General features: G+C 37.4%; 1 protein-coding gene across 5 annotated transcripts in view; it reads right to left on the bottom strand.

Annotated features, from left to right (window-relative positions):
• The window catches only part of RASSF6 (Ras association domain family member 6), a 73,487-nt gene that overhangs the window by 3,295 nt on the left and 52,229 nt on the right, over nt 1-17,963 (bottom strand). For all 5 annotated transcript variants that reach the window (XM_070791574.1, XM_070791579.1, XM_070791578.1 and 2 more), the window contains exons 5-10: nt 13,076-13,173; nt 11,497-11,681; nt 7,416-7,517; nt 6,742-6,793; nt 241-359; nt 52-149 (exon numbers count right to left, since the gene is read on the bottom strand). In XM_070791574.1, the coding sequence (XP_070647675.1) occupies nt 52-149; nt 241-359; nt 6,742-6,793; nt 7,416-7,517; nt 11,497-11,681; nt 13,076-13,173 (654 nt within the window). The remainder of the gene's footprint in view (nt 1-51; nt 150-240; nt 360-6,741; nt 6,794-7,415; nt 7,518-11,496; nt 11,682-13,075; nt 13,174-17,963) is intronic.

Genomic DNA, 17,963 nt, shown 5'->3' on the forward strand with positions numbered 1-17,963 from the left:
CATTGAACCTACTAAGGAACCAAGCACCCAGTGTGCAAGCTCTTGACTTACTTTGCTACTGTCCTTTGGATCTCTCTTTTTTCTTCTTCATTTAATCTTTGAAGGATGGATTCCAGGAGAGAAAAATGAAAGTTAATATACTGAGCCACCTGAAAGAAAAAACAAAAAGGTAGAGCATTTGTGTGAGAGGTACTGGGACAGGAGAGCTCAAAGACAGATTCAGGGCAATGGCATCCATACATCACTGCTAATTTCTTCGGCATCTTTATCCATGAGGAAAATGCGAGCGTTTGTTTTGGACGGTCCCTGTAGGAGTCTATGCAGCAGCGGAATGTCTGTCTTCTTTAGCCGTTTCTGCTCTGCAAATGAAAATAAGAATCAGCTATAGTCAGGAGGCCATCCTAGAGAAGAAAAGGAACATAATCTGTCCATTCATTTTGCTTCTTCTACTTACTTTGTAAAACCTATAAAGAAGAGGAGTTGTTTTACTCACTCAAAAAAGCAAGTTGAAATTAAAACCTTTAAATGAACTAAAAATAGACTTTCTCTTGCTATCCTTTGGGATTTGACTTTCCATCTCAGAACTCTAAACTTGCCTTTGGTTTGGATGTTCAGACAAATCTGCCGTCCCATTTATGCCTTTGCAAAACTTAAAAACATTCATTCAATAAATTTTATTGATCTTTCCTAGTTCCATTAATATAATTCTATCCTTCTAGTAGCTCAGATCCAAAACTTTGTAATTATCTTCAATTCTTCATTTCCCTCTCACCCCACATCCAATCTTTGGATTTTCTTTAAAAAATATATTCTGAATTGTTATTTACATTAGGGGTATTTTTTATTATTTCATTCATCTATTGGCTTCAGCCATAATAATGACATGAGAAAGAAAACAACTTCCAATTTGGTATATTCCCAGAACTTCAAATTTCCAAAAGTTATAAACACTTCTACCACAAAATATTTCTAATTTTTTGCCTAAGTAGTTTCGCACCTGTGATTTCATCTTTATTGGAATGAAGCATGAACAGGACACAGTGCCCTTACAATCATTTTCTTTCCTCCTTCCTTTCTCAAATAATTTTTCAGTTCTTACTATATACCAGGCCTTGTTCTCTGTTCTGGGCACACTATAGAAGAGAGCAGAGTAAAATCACTTCTCTCATGGCCCTTACACTCATGGAGAGGATGGTGATAAGGAAGACACAGTAATAAAACCTATCATATATAGTGATAAGTATTCAGGGGGAAAGTTACTCAAGGAAGGGGATAGAAAGTGTGCGTGTGTGTACATATGTATATGCAAGTGAAAGGTTTTAAATTATTGATAGAATGGCTGAGGAAGGCCTCACCGAAGATGTAATATTTGAGCAAAGACCTGAAGGAGATGAGAGAGGAATCATGAAGCTATACTTCCCTGGTGGTTCAGACAGTTAAGGGTCTGTCTACAATGTGGGAGACCCAGGTTCGATCCCTGGGTCAGGAAGTTCCCTGGAGAAGGAAATGGCAATCCACTCCAGTACTATTGCCTGGAAAATCCCATGGACAGAGGAGCCTACAGTCCATAGGGTCACAAAGAGTCAGACACGACTGAGCGATCTTCACCATAATTCACCATAAGCTAGAGGCTAAGTCGCTTCAGTGGTGTCCGACTCTGTGCGACCCCATAGACGGCAGCCCACGAGGCTCCCCCGTCCCTGGGATTCTCCAGGAAAGAACGCTGGAGTGGGTTGCCATTTCCTTCTCCAATGCATGAAAGTGAAAAGTGAAAGTGAAGTCGCTCAGCCATGTCCGACTCCTAGCTACCCCATCGACTGCAGCCCACCAGGCTCCTCCGTCCATGGGATTTTCCAGGCAAGAGTACTGGAGTGGGGTGCCATTGCCTTCTCCGATTTAGGGGACGTGTGTGTCAAAAGAATAAGTAAGTAAACTGAGCACCCATGAAGTCAGTACATGCCTAAGGATATCGAAGAGCTTCTCTTGTGGCTCAGACGGTAAAGCATCTGCCTACAATGCAGGAGACCCAGTTCGATCCCTAGGTTGGGAAGGTCTGGAGAAGGAAATGGCAATCCACTCCAGTACTCTTGCCTGGAAAATCCCATGGATGGAGGAGCCTGGTAGGCTACAGTCCACGGGGTCGCAAAGAGTCAGACACGACTGAGCGATTTCACTTCACTTCAAAGATGTTGAAGAGCAGCTAGGGAACAAGGTGGCTGATATGGAGATGAGGAGAGGGCTATTAAATGATGAAGAGAAGAGGTAATGGGACCAGCACAAAGATTTTGACTTTGCTGTGAGAAGGGAGACAATTGGAGGATCTGAGAAGTGGTACGACACAGTCTGACTTACAAGGTTAAAGAATTGCCTGCTCTGTTGAAGTAGACTGAGGGGAAAAAGGTAACCCAGTCAGTCCCTTCTCTGGTATCATGTGTTTCTTTGGGCTTTTAAAAGTTCCAAGGGTCAGAACTGTTCTCATCCCCTGGACTGGACTTTTCCAGGAAAAAAATGCAAGACAGGGTCCAGAACTTAGAAGCCCAGCTTCGCCACAACTAGTGATATGATTCATTACCGGGTCCACAGAGTCAGTGTTTGCTGCTTCAATTCCTCTATGATTTCTGAATCAAAGGGGAACCTTGATAATTCAGCTGCTCTCATTAACCCACCAGAACCCTCTTTTTAAAAAATAAATTAATTACTTTTAATTGAAGGCAATATTGTGGTGGGTTTTGCCATACATGGACATGAGTCAGCCATGGGTATACATGTATGTGTCCCCCATCCAGAACCCCCCTCCCCCCTCCCACCCCATCCCATCCCTCTGGGCTGTCCCAGTGCACTGGCTTTGAGTGCCTTGTTTCATGCATCAAACTTGGACTGGTCATCTGTTTCACATATGGCAATATACATGTTTCAATGCTATTCTCTCAAATCATCCCACCCTCTCCCTCTCCCATAGAGTCCAAAAATCTGTTCTTCATATCTTTGTCTCTTTTGCTGTCTTGCATATAGGGTCGTCATTACCATCTTTTAAAATTCCATATATATGTGCTAACATACTGTATTGGTGTTTTTCTTTCTGGCTTACTTCACTCTGTATAATAGGCTCCAGTTTCATCCACCTCATTAGAACTGATTCAAATGCATTCTTTTTAATAGCTGAGTAATATTCCATCATGTATATGTACCACAGCTTTCTTATCCATTCATCTGCTGATGAACATCTAGGTTGCTTCCATGTCCTAGCTATTGTAAATAGTGCTGTGATGAATACTAGGGTACAAGAGTCTCTTTCAAGTCTGGTTTCCTCAGTGTGGATGCCCAGCAGTGGGATTGCTGGGTCATACGGCAGAACCCTCTTTCGAACTTTACATCTTATGTTAACTTGGGTTTGCATCCTCAATTTGTTTTATGCTTGATAATATAAAACAATGTTTCTTACTTCATGGTCACCTGGGATAATTATTAGAAATATATATTCCCAGACTGTCCTCAGATCTGGAGGGGCTTGAGAATTTGTATTTTAAATGAACTCTCCAGGTCATTCTGAAGTGTGCCTCAATTTGAGAAACACTGTTATAGATCATGGGCTTAGCAGATAAAAGGTTTTAAAAGTACACTAATCTATTTTCCACATTACTACCCAAACAGGTGCTCTATGCTCCATTCTTTTCTCTATTCTTAGTCCCTAAAAAGGTCTTAGTTATGATTACCTTCAGTTCTGGATTTCATGTATAAGAAATGTGATTTTCACAGGTAAAATGTAAAGAACTATGGTTTTATAATAAAAATAGGCTTCTTTTTTTCTGATTTTAAAATAATATGCATGTTGTGAGAGGGGAAAGGAGGTTATGTAGGTCAAAGGGTACAAATTTTCAGTTATTAGAAGAACAAATTCTGAGGATCTAATGTACACTTGAAAGTTGCTGAGAGTAGATCTTAAGCATTCTTAGCCCAAGAAAAAAAAAGTTAACTATGTGAGCTCATAGATGTGTTGATTATCTTGATCACGGCAATCAGTCCACAGTGTATATGTATATTAAATCATGTTGTACACTTTAAATATATTCAATTATATTTGTCAATTATCCTAATTATTCATCAATAAAGTTAAAAACCTTTATATACTGTTGTAATTATGAGGAAAAGCACAAGGCAGAAAGTAAAAATTCCCTGGAATCCTAGAACTCTGAGATAAGCAGCATTTGAGAGGACACCCCTCCATATGTCTCTTTAGGTACACACACAGACAATACATAAAAGTGGTCATATCACACTTGCTATTTTTATTGTACACATTTAAAAAAATCAAAGTTTATTTTTTGCTTTTTTTCTTTTATGCTTTTTCTTCTTCCCATTGTCTTTTCTGTATCTTCCCAGTCCCCTAACCAAACAATCAATGTTAATGGCTTGGTATTTATCTTTCCATACCTTTCTCCCTAATCATATACTCATATAAACCACATATTTAAATAGGGATTTATAATTCTTTTAAAAAAATGAAGTCATTCTCTATACATTTATAGGCATGTTTCATTTTTAATAAATATGTGTTGTAAAGTTCCCTCATTCAACTGGTACAGATCTAACTCATTTCATTATAGCTGCATATTAATCATGTATTAAATCATTCTTCTATGATGGGTAACTTTGCCTTTAGCTTTCTATCATTATAAATAACCTTGCATATAAATCTGTAGATAATAGTGCTTTGATTTATGTGAAACAGATTCTCACCAGTGGATTTGCTGGGCTAAGGAATATGTATACTGTAGATTTTTAATAAATATTGTTCAAATGAGTTCCAAGAGAGTAGGAGTCAGATCTTCACCAGAATTGCATGAACATACTCTTTTACTCTTATCCGTGCCAGCCAGTAGGTGGAATCAGATAAAAGATAACACGGCATTGTGGGTTGAAGATACACGTCCTTGACCTTTGCATTTCCTTTAATACTTGCATTCCCTTAAGTTTTAGACTTTCCTAAAAATATTTACAGGTTGTTATTCTCTGAACTGCTTTATCATACTTCTTTGTATTTTTATTGGACTGGTTGCCTTTTCACTATCACTTTGCAAGAACTTTTTGATACTGTAGGTATTAATCTTTCATCTGATAGTCTTCATAATCTTTTGTTTGTATCTTTTACATTTTATACAGTCCAGTATTTTTATCTTGTAGTTTTCTCCTAAACAACCAGAATGAATATACACACACACACTCAGAACTTTCAAAAATTTATATATATCTATATCTATCTCTCTCTATATATATTTCTTATATTTAAGCTTTCAATTTATAAGGACTTCAATTTTATATATGTTTGGATATCCAATTTCCATTTTCTTATAGTTGTTCTGGATCAAAATGTATTATTTTATGTATTCAATTTCTGGCTCAAGCGATCAGACACTTAAATTACAACCTGAGCCATTCCTATAATTTAACTTCAAAATTTTTCAGTTTTAATGATGGCCATTCTGGCTGGTATGAGGTGATATCTCATTGTAGTTTTGATTTGTATTTGTTTAATAATTAACAATGTTGAACATCTTTTCATGTGCCTATTGGTTATCCGTATGTCTTCTTTGGAGGAATGTCTGTTTAGGTCCTCTGCCCATTTTTTGAGTGGGCTGTTTGTTTTGATGCTGTTAAACATCATGAGTTGTTTGCAATTTTGGGAGGCTAATCTTGTATCATTCGCATCATTTGCAAACATTTTCTCCCAATCAGTGGGATATAGTTTTGTTTATTGTTTCCTTTGCTGTGAAAAAACTTTTGAGTTTAAGTAGGTCCCATTGTTCATTTTTGTTTTTATTTCCAATATTCTGGGAGATAGATTGAAAAAGATATTGCTGTGATTTATGTCAGAGAGTGTTCTGCCTATGTTTTCCTCTAGGAGTTTTATAGTATGCAATCTCACATTTACGTCTTAAATCCATTTTGAGCTTATTTTTGTATATGGAGTTAAAGAATGATCTTTTTTCTTTCTTTCTTTTTTTCACATTTAACTGTCCCTTTTCCCCAGCACCATTTGTTGAAGAGACTGTCTCCAACATTGTGTAGTCTTGCCTCCTTTGTCATAGATTAATTGACAATAGGTGCAAGGGTTTATTTCTGGGTTTTCTATTTTAAGGCTTTCAAAAATTTCATTTCAATATTGCCTTAGGGTTTCTCTAATCCATCTTTTACTCTTTGCTCCTAGCACCCCACACACAGTCTCTTCCCAAGGTCCTGATGCTAACTTTTACCCCACCACATAGTTCTGCACATTTTTCTCTAGCGAGGAAGAGGAACACTCCCACAATGTGTCAGAAAGAGGCAATGTTAAGAAAGAGGTAACAATGAGATCAGGGAGTAATGGTATGTAATGATGACTCTAGTAAAAGCTAGAATGATAAGGGGAAGTGAAAAAAAAAAAGGAGTACAAAGATCAACAACTGAAATGTCTGCAATTCCTGGGAATCTTCCCCTATTCGCCAGGGCTATTTGATCACCATTCAGATAGTTTACTGCCTGGCCAACAAGCAAAGTCTTTTGTGTTAAGCTCTTCTAGGATCCCTTATTCTTAGGTTGTCTTCCTTTGAAACTGTGAAGGATGAATAATGTAAAACACTCCACCTCTCTTCTTTCTTTCTTCCCTCCCTCCTTTTCTTCTGCAGAAAGAGGTAAACTGCTTTTCTGCATTATTAATGGGCAGGAAACACATGCAGTCACATAAGAATAACCAAGTTTTCTTACCTCCTGTTGCAAAAATAATGTAAAGTGCAAAATCCTGGGCACTATTTTCAATCTGTCAATGGAAAAAAATGAACAGACATGAATTCTTTGTTAGTGTTTTCTAAGCCAACCAGATCCAGATTACGTATCTGTTTCTTCACTTTAATTTTTCACTTTCCTATATAAAATCTTCTCTGCTCCCTGGGGATAAGGTAATTTCTCAATGCAGTTACTAAAAGATGTTATATAGTTGTCTTTTGGTATCTGCTGTGGATACCAAAATCCACATATACTCTAGTCCCTGAGTTGGCCTTTTGTACTGTCAGGACTGCATTCATGGATTCAACCAACCATGTATTGTAAACAGTAATATATGCATTGAAGAAAAAAATCCATGTATATGACTATGTATGGCTGAGTCCCTTTGCTGTTTACCTGAAACTATCACACCATTGTTACTTGGCTATATCCCAATACAAAATAAAAAGTTAACAAAAAATCCATATTTAAATAGACCCATGGCGTTCAAACAGGTGTTTTTCAAGAGTCAACTATACATAGGAAAGAATTTTTTGGAACTGAATATTTAATTTAGATATACATACTTTTATGTCTTTTTCAGAAAAATCCATTTATGTGTTTACAATTAAATTATACACAAGATATTTATAGTTCAGTTCACTGATAAAGATTACCTTAAATTTTTGGAGAATTTGCTTTATTACTTCTTCAGTTCTCATATTACTGTTTACTCTGACCTTAGTTTCTGATCCAAAGACTGGAGTGAAAATTGACGTCTAGAAGAAAAAAAAAAAAGATTTTTGTAATTTTAAGGACATATGTGACAAACTAACAAGAGTCTGTCTCTTGAATCTGGCCTTCCTTTGCACAAAAAATCCAAGATCATGAGTTTAAAATTTTGCTTTCTTATTTTTACTTTCTTTGTTTTGGTTGTTGAGTACTATGTATGCCTTTAAGCAGCTTTATATTGTTTCTAGAGTAAGTTAGGTAAAGCGTCGTTTGAGAATATTTGAAATATTTTCATTAGATAATCATCCTATTCTTTACTGTAATTTAAGATTTCAAAATTCCCTCCTGTTTGGGAGTAATTGTTCTAAATTGTTTTTATTTGAACCATATGAAATCATTCCTTTTCAGTTGGTCAGAAATGGTCCAGTGTTGGCAATTTCATGTGATTTAGCATAAATCTCAACTGAGGATTTGGGTAAAAGTGCTGCTAATTGACCATTTAGAACAATGTTTCTCACAAGTTGCTCTAATCAATAGTCGGCCCTTTAGATAAAATTTGGTAAATAGCTGCCATGATCCAATAAATCTGATACATCTCTCTTGGGGATTAGTAATGCACCATAAAAACTATAAGAAACATATAACCATACATTTTTTACTCATAATTTTATTCCTATTTTAAAATAAAATCCTGAGAGAGATGAAAAAATTAAATGGAAAATTCCAGAAATAATTCACACATTTTAAATTGTGTGCTGTTCTTTTTTTTTTCAAGTTTTTTTTTTTTTTTTTTTTAATATGGACCACTTTTAAAGTCTTTATTGACTTTGTTACAATATTGTTTCTGTTTTCTGTTTTTTCGCTGCAGGCATGTGGAATCTTAGATACTTGACTAGGGATCAAACCCACACCTCCTGCATTGGAAGGCGAAATCTTAACCACTGGACTGCCAGGGAAGTCCCCGTGTGTCAATCAGAAAGTGTGTTGAAAGTGTTAGTTGCTCAGTAGTGTCCAACTCTGCAATTCCATGGACTGTAGCCCACCAGGGTCCTCTGTCCATGGGATTCTCCAGGCAAGAATACTGGAGTAGGTTGCTGTTCCCTTCTCTAGGGGATCTTCCTGACCCAGTGATTGAACCTGGATCTCCTGCATTTCAGGCAGATTCTTTACCATCTGAGCCACCAGGGAAGCCATTCTGAGTAGCATGATGAAATCTTGCACCATCCTACTCCACCCTGCCAATATCCCCAACCACTGACAATGTCTGCTTCTGACAGACATCTATCAACTTCATCACAGCCTGATGGTCCAGCATCATCTGAAGCAGATGATCCTCCTTCTGATATATTGTCAGAAGGTCATTAGTAGCCTAATGCTGCATCACAAGGCCTGTGTCATTTACCTCACCTTATCTTATCACATCATAGGCATTTTATCATCTCCTGCCCTTATAAAATTGAATACAGCACTACAAGATATTTTGAAAGAGAGGGAGGAAAAGACCACATCCACATAACATTTTTACACTATATTATTATGATTATTCTACTTTATTGTTAGATATTGTTGTTAATCTCTTATTTTACCTAATTTATAAGTTAACCTTTATCATAGGTATGTATGTATAGGAAAGAACATAGTATATATAGAATTCAGTACTATCCTTGGTTTGAGGCATCCACTGGGGGTCTTGGAACGTATTCCCTTGGGACTATGTATCACAATCTAAGCCTCTAATAAGTGTGTTATTCAATATTGGCATTATCAAGAGCTTTCATGATATAAAAACATATCTTACAACTATTTCAACTTAAATTCCTAGATGCCCATCATTGCATACCCATTGATAGGGTGCTTTGGGTTTTGGGGTTTCATTTTCTGCTAGTTATTATACTGTAGTGAATGACATTTGTATGAAATATCTTTAGTTTCACTTGATCTCTTTCAATCAACAGCAATGACACTAATGTAAACTGAGTTCTTCTTTTGTGCAGACACTATGCTAAGTGCTAAATTCATCTCATTCCACTTAATCCCATGAACAGCCTTGTAAAGAAGGAAGGATGAAAGCTAAGAGATTGAGATTTTTCATTTGCTCAGCAAGAATTTGCAATCAAGTCATCAAATTGCAAAGACGAAGAATTTTAATTATGATGCTGTGCTGCCAACCTAGTGCCAATTTCATTCTTAGTACTTCGAACTAATCTGGAAGCTGCTCATTTGGAAACACGTGGCTTTCACAGCCTTTCTTAACACAAACCACCCTACATGTGCTGATGACATACAGCATAATTCTGAAGAGAAGAAACCAGGCCTATCGGGAGTTGCGTATCTGTAGGGGACTGTCAAAACTATGTTTTGGCCAGGGAGGAAATTCTTGAGACAGAAAAATCTCTAATTTGAACCAAAAATTCACAAGGGAGATTTCTCCCCACCAGTCTCCAAAGAGACATATGGATAGCCTTCTAAGGGAGGAAGAAGGAAAAAGGTAGAAAGCCTTCTAAGGAAAAAGCTTATGATGAATGAATTAATATTTTGTATGAAAGAGCTTAAAATGGTGCCTCACATAGAGTGGTTTTAAAGTATTTATTAAATGAATGGATGAATGATTGCTAAAATACATGACATAAAAAATTTGAGTTCTAGAAAAAAATGATCTATTTCCTACCTTCAGCCAAGTTAAATATCTTATAAATATTACATAAAGGCACATATAAGTTCAACACATATTAAGTGAAAAAATCAGAATACAAATTATATAAACTATAATTGCTACTGCTGCTAAGTCGCTTCAGTCATGTCCGACTCTGTGCCACCCCATAGACGGCAGCCCATCAGGCTCCCCTGTCCCTGGGATTCTCCAGGCAAGAATACTGGAGTAGGTTGCAATTTCCTTCTCCAATGCATGTAAGTGAAGAGTGAAAGTGAAGTCCCTCAGTCATGTCCGACTCTTAGCGACCTCATGGACTGCAGCCCACCAGGCTCCTCCGTCCATGGGATTTTCCAGGCAAGAGTACTAGAGTGGGGTACCATTGCCTTCTCTGAAACTATAATTGCACTTGTGTAAAAAGTGATATGTATATTATATGTGTAAGACCTGGAATTAGAAATTTAACTGATCAGAATAAACAGGGCTATAGCTGACTTGATCCTTTTATTTCAAATTTAATGTTTGAATGTACTTTGAACCAATATCTTCTGTAGCACTTACATGATTCTAATGGCATTTATGGATGTATTGGTTTCTTTGCCCAAGCGCTGAGCTCCATGCTGACATAGGCACTAGCTGAGCCATCTGTATATCTCCAGTGTGTATCATAGGGTCTGCCACTTAGGGCTGACCAATCATGCTGGTTAAGAACTTGGGTTCTGACATCAGACAAAGCTGGATTTGAGTTCAGAGTTGGTACTTAAAAGCAGTGTGACCTGTGACAAATTGTGTAACCTCTGTGAATTTCTGTGAATCCGAGGTGATCAAAGCAGTCAATCAACCCTGAAATCACCATGAATATTCATTGGAAGGGCTGATGCTGAAGCTCCAACACTTTGGCCATCTGATGTGAAGAGCCAACTCATTGGAAAAGACCCTGATGATGAGAAAGATTGAAGGCAGGAGGAGAAGGAGATGACAGAGGATAAGATGGTTGGATGGCATCACTGACTCAGTAAACATGAATTTGAGCAAACTCTGGGAGATGGGGAAGGACAGGGAAACCTGGAGTACTGCAGTCCATGGGGTTGCAAAGAGTTGGACGTGACTGGTGACTGAACAACAACTGTGAACCTCAGTTAACTCATATGTAAAATAGGGGAAATAATAGTATCTACTTCATATAGTTATGTTTTAGTGAGTAATGAGATAAGCCAGCAAAACAATTTCATGCCAAATAAACAGAGAGTACCCAGTAATAATAGCAGTAGTATATCTGATAGTATTGTAAGTTTGAATTGTAAATTCAATTCAGTGATATTGTTAGCACAATAGACAGCATTCTTTCAAATGACATTAATGGAATTGTAACTCACTTCATGGTTGTAAAAGTGTCCATTAATAGAGGCCCTATGCTTCTGTCTGTCTTTTCTGTCCATCGTCAGAGGTGTCATCCTTTTCCTCACCAGGGTGGCTTCACTCATAGTTCTATAGAGTAATGGAGATTCAGGCTCTTCGTTTGCATGAGGCTTCAGAGTGCTACTGTGATAAGATAAATAGTCTGGGAAGAATAAAGGTTATAAACCCATATAATTTAGCTGCTCATCTCTTTGCATCATGGATGGATTAGTATTAATAAGTAATTATGTGGCTAAGCAATGAACTAAAATTCTTTTAAACAGAAAATAGCAATGATCTTGTTTAAGAATAGGGACATCTGGTGACACTTGTGTTCCATTTTACCTTGGAATTTTAATTTAATTGTAGTTAGAGTATAAGCAAGTGATGTTTCATCTTTCTCTAGCACTGGTGCTAAATACAAATAGATTTTTATTAGTGTCAAGATATTGGGCTTCCCCTGTGTTGAAATGAATGTTGTCAATGGATTAATTATTAATATAAGGATCCTCATATAAAAGATGCCAAAAGGCTATAGGACAAAACTAAGGAAGTCCTGGTAGGAGCATCATGTTTGTTGTAGAATATGAGTTGTTAAAGGACAGTAGAGGGGATGAATTGAGAATGCTTTGAAAAAAATTAGTTACACATTGGAAGTTGCTGGTAGCTTCATGAAGATAATACCAGCATGATACCCTTGTTCAGTCTGAAATCAGCTGGGTAATATCACCATTCCAGAAATGTGAACCCCACTCCAGTCTCAGTCATCAGCTCCTCCTTGGATCTCTATATACCATATAAAAATGAAAATCCATGTAAAATACAAAATATCATGCCTGTCTCAGTAAATGACAGAAAACTAATAGTATTATATCATTGTTGTTATGATTACTGATGTCACAAGTCATAGGAGCTGGCATTTTCCCTTGGTTTGTCAAATTTGATATGAACTCATTTGATGTTTTAGGAGATTTCTCTCTTTTTTTAAACTTGTTATTTTATATTGGAATATAGCCGATTAACAATGTTGTGATCGTTTCAGGTACACAGCAGAGCAACTCAGCCATATAAAGGCTTAAAACAACTCTATCAAATATAACAAACCCAGCATATCTGCCTCTGAGAAGCCATGTCATATTAAGTATTAACTAAAATGTTTAGCTTCTCAAAAGATGTAGAATTCAACCTGAAGGGCTTGGTCTTAACATAAAAAACTACTGAGTGTTATAAATGATCCTAATCCTTGGGGGGAAATACTGAACAATTTTATGTATGAAAAACTTTATTCAAACCATTCATTCTCCCTTATCTAATAAAGCTAAGTGACTTAATACATTTTTTTAAAATAATGCTTTTATATAGCAAAGTAAGGTTCTTAAACATTATATGAGCACTGTAGTGACTTAAGTTGGTATGCTCCTAAGATATATTTTTTAAATATAAAATAAGAGTTTAATAAGTAATGGTATATAAAATGTTATATTTTAGAAAAACATTTAGGATTCATGCATTGTATTAGCTAAAAGAGTCTCCTCATAATAAGAGTTTGATACTGACCTTCCTGGGAACCTGTTCCTCCAGTCACTGGAATCTGATCCCTGTCCAAGTCACTAATGCGATAAAGATCATCAAATTGTCCCCAGCGTGTCATTCCCCTGAAAAGTAATAAATTGTGTAAGTGATATCAATTATATTCATCAAAGGGCCTATCATAGTTTCCAGATTTACAGTATTAATACAGGACCATGGGCCTCTGTGGGTAGACACACCAGCCTAAATTATAACAATCTTTATATTATTAAAACAATATCTATACCAGAGTAGTCAACATACATTTTAATTAATTCTTGTACTGATTCTTAGCATGTTTTGACACAATATTTTAGTTACATACTGAAACACGCAATTATATAGATTCTGTAAAATGTACGGAATATGTAGAAACCAACAGAATCCATTCTTATACAGATACCTCACTATGCTCTTCAGTGAATTTAGATACAAAAGTGTTTATTCTAACTTGCATTGAGCTCCCATTGCATTCAAAGCATTTTAAGGTAAAGTGATTCCAGTATAATAAGATATAAAACCTATCTTAAAGACCCTTGAGCACTACAAAGAATTCAATTTATAAAGCAGGAAAATCTCTGGGAAAGACTCCTTTTCTGGGACGTCATGATTTATAAAGTGTACTATTAATTTTCAATGCATTCTAATGCCCAGAAAAAATAAAACTGGGCAACTGCTTATCTTTACCAGTTGGACCAAGGCTCATTTTTTATTTTCTTCCTGGCTTTAAATAAGTTACTTATTTTCTCTGTGCATTAGTGTTCTCACCTGTAAAATAGGGATGAACATAGAGTGAGGTAGGATAGGACTGTTGAGAAGATGAAAGAGTTAATTTATGTAAAACCCTTGAAAAAGTGCCCAACACACAGTAAGAACTCAAAATATGTGTTAAAAAAACAACCGTGGTTGGCTTAATCTTTATTGTCATCCTCATCACAGTCCCCATCATCTATATGTATTTCATGCTGGGTCTGGAGCCATTAGGGATCCAAGGTATTCCTAGATCTCTCTAGGTTAGTAGATAACTATCATATCTGGGACTAGTCTTAGCTCTTACTAAGAGTCTCTTCCAATGTCTGTTTTCCTTATGGCCAAAAAATATTAACCCGCAGGGAGTTTGTGACATTAATTCTACCCACATGTCACTGGTAGCAACAACAACACAACGTGCTTATTCATACTAATGGTGCTAAATATGAATAAACATGATCCTTTTCTTCTGTGACCTTTGAATTCCTTTGGAGTCTTTTACAACTTCTATATCAAGTCTCACAATAATAGCCTTGTGACATAGATAAGATAATCCTAATATACTGATTTATTAATTTTCCATTAAGCTCTACCATCCAGGATATAGCCAGTCAAAACAAATGTCCTAGAAGTTCAAAAACTTTACTTAGTAACTTTAACTCAAACGAGAACAATTCCAGCCCTGACTCAGACCCTAGTTATTCTTCCTTTTACTTTTTTTAAGTTGAAGTATAGCGACTTCACTTTCACTTTTCACTTTCATGCACTGGAGAAGGAAATGGCAACCCACTCCAGTGTTCTTGCCTGGAGAATCCCAGGGACGGCAGAGCCTGGTGGGCTGCCGTCTATGGGGTCGCACAGGGTCGGGCACAACTGAAGCGACTTAGTAGCAGCAGCAGCAGCATAGTTGATTTACAATGTTTTAAGTGTACAGCAAAGTGGTTAAGATATATGTATGTATATGTATATATATTTCTTTCTCAGATTCTTTTCCATTATAGGTTGTTAGATGATATGAATATAATTCCCTGTGCTATTTGGTAGGTCCTTGTTTATCTATTTTACATGCAATAGTGTGTATCTGTTAATCCCAACTCCTAATTTATCCCTCCCTGCAGTATTCCATTTGGTAGCCATAAGTTTGTTTTATGCGTCTGTTTCTGTTCCGGAAATGACTTCACTTGCATCATTTTTAAGATTTCACATGTAAATGATATTTGTGATGTTTGCCTTTGACTTCATGCAGTGTGATATTCTTCAAGTCCATCCATGTTGCTGTAAGTGAAATTATTTCTTTCTTGTTATGGCTGAATAATATTCCATTGTATGTATATATATACTACATCATCTTTATTCATTCGTCAATGGACATTTAGGTTGCTTCCAGGTCTTGGCTATTGTAAATAGTGTTGCTCTGAACACTGGGGTGCATGCATCTTGTCAAATTATTGTTTTCATCTTTTCCAGATATATGCTCAGAAGTGGGATTGCAGGATCATACAGAGGCTCTATTTTTAGTTTTTTAAGGAACCTCCATACTGTTCTCCATAGTGGCTGTACCAATTTACATTCCCACCAGCAGTATAGGAAGGTTCCCTTTTCTAGTTATTCTTTGGATAGACAAAATTATCAATGTACAGAAGATTAATTTAAAAAGGCAGATGTGATTATCATAGAAAGAGTGTTGAAAGGGAAAGTGTTAGTCACTCAGTTGTGTCCGATTCTTTGAGACCCCCTGCCAGGCTCCTCTGCCTATGGAATTCTCCGGGCGAGAATAGTGGAGTGGGTTAATCATGGGAAAAAAACAGAATAACAGTGAAAAGAGAAACTAAAAAGTCAAAGCAACCCAATGCTGTCTCCCATGGGGGAAGACGAGAGAGCCCAAGCATGCCAGACCAGTGATGTGCTATAAATTCTTGGTAGTCCTGCCCAACTTGATGCCTGTCCTCACCTTCTCTCAGCTCAGTGATGTCACACAAATGTAGAGGAACAAACATGGCTTAATATAGCCGGTGTTCGGCCCCTTTTCTTCCTTACCATCTTAGCAAAAACAAGCACCTCCACCCCCAAATTACCACCCCCCAGCCTACCCCTTTTCAGCTCTGGACTATGTAATTGGAAGTGTCTCCATATACATGTGTGCACACGACCAAGCTTGAATGCAGTGACCCAGAGTGTTCTAAAGAAAACTGGTGGAACTTTATGTAACATCAAATAGTTTAAGTTGCCCAAGCACGGGCATGTCAGCCTTATTCCAACCAAGTTTCAGGATATATACCATTAGCAAATTTAAACTGTGGGGAAGTATTCTCATGAGCTGCAAAATAAAAAGGAGGTCAACATTTGATAGACAAATTGAAGGTGGTCACTTCTCTACCCACATGGTAAGAAAGGAAAAACACTATTAATGTTATTCAAATGGACATCTGTCCAGTTTCTGCTCTTTATGCCATTCTGCCATGACTTGAACAAAGCATGTCACAGCAGACTTTGGAAAGACATTGAAAACAGAAAGGGAAACCGGTGCCAGCAAACATAACCTCAGTAAGGTTGCTTTTACAAAAAATTTCCAAAACAAAATACTTGGACCAGTTATAGATATCAAAGCACTGCCCACAAAGTGTTTCCATAAAGGATCACAAGTGGTCACAGCTCAAACTGATTTATTTTTAAACTGTTACCACTCCCATTAAGCTGATTCAGTGTGACTCATTTCAAAGATAATGTAAACAAAATAGCTTGATTCTCTCCAAAGGTGAGTTGAAAGAAAAGATTATAGCCCTTCCTGCAGCTGAGTACACAACTTCCACGTCTTTTGTACCACATCCAACCGCTGGAGATATTAAGTCTGTGAACCTGAGCGAACAGAGGTGTAAGTTCTGCCTGCACAAGTCCAGTATGGGAAAGGGAGCAATAAAAATTCTTAGGCAGTGAGTAGTGATAGTCCATTTCCTTACACAATTTCATTCAAGGCTCAAAATTTAATGGCAACCCACTCCAGTACTCTTGCCTGGAAAATCCCATGGACACAGGAGCCTGGTAGGCTGCAGTCCATGGGGTCACTAAGGGTCGGACACGACTGAAGCGACTTCACTTTCATTTTTCATTTTCATGCATTGGAGAAGGAAATGGCAGCCCACTCCAGTGTTCTTGCCTGGAGAATCCCAGGGACGGGGGACCCTGGTGGGCTGCCGTCTATGGGGTCCCACAGAGTCGGACACGACTGAAGCGACTTAGCAGCTTAGCAGCAGCAGCAGCAAAGAAGGCTTCAGCAATACGTGAACCGTGAACTTCCAGATGTTCAAGCTGGTTTTAGAAAAGGCAGAGGAACCAGAGATCAAATTGCCAACATCTGCTGGATCATTGAAAAAGCAAGAGAGTTCCAGAAAAACATCTATTTCTGTTTTATTGACTATGCCAAAGGCTTTGACTGTGTGGATCAAAGTAAACTGTGGAAAATTCTTCAAGAGATGGGAATACCAGACCACCTGACCTGACTCTTGAGAAACCTATATGCAGGTCAGGAAGCAACAGTTAGAACTGGACATGGAACAACAGAATGGTTCCAAATAGGAAAAGTAGTAGGTCAAGGCTGTATATTATCACCCTGCTTATTTAACTTACATGCAGAGTACATCATGAGAAACGCTGGGCTGCATGAAGCACAAGCTGGAATCAAGACTGCCAGGAGAAATATCAATAACCTCAGATATGCAGATGATACCACCCTGATGGCAGAAAGTGAAGAGGAACTAAAAAGCCTCTTGATGAAAGTGAAAGAGGAGAGTGAAAAAGTTGGCTTAAAGCTCAACATTCAGAAAACAAAGATCACGGCATCTGGTCCCATCACTTCATGGGAAATAGATGGGGAAACAGTGAAAACAGTGTCAGACTTTATTTTTTTGGGCTCCAAAATCACTGCAGATGGTGACTGCAGCCATGAAATTAAAAGACACTTACTCCTTGGAAGGAAAGTTAGGACCAACCTAGATAGCATATTCAAAAGCAGAGACATTACTTTGCCAACAAAGGTCTGTCTAGTCAAGGCTATGGTTTTTCCAGTAGTCATGTATGGATGTGAGAGTTGGACTGTGAAGAAAGCTGAGTGCCGAAGAATTGATGCTTT

This window comes from Bos indicus, chromosome 6 (genome assembly GCF_029378745.1).
Source record: "Bos indicus isolate NIAB-ARS_2022 breed Sahiwal x Tharparkar chromosome 6, NIAB-ARS_B.indTharparkar_mat_pri_1.0, whole genome shotgun sequence".
In the NCBI taxonomy this organism is placed as follows: Eukaryota; Metazoa; Chordata; class Mammalia; order Artiodactyla; family Bovidae; genus Bos; species Bos indicus.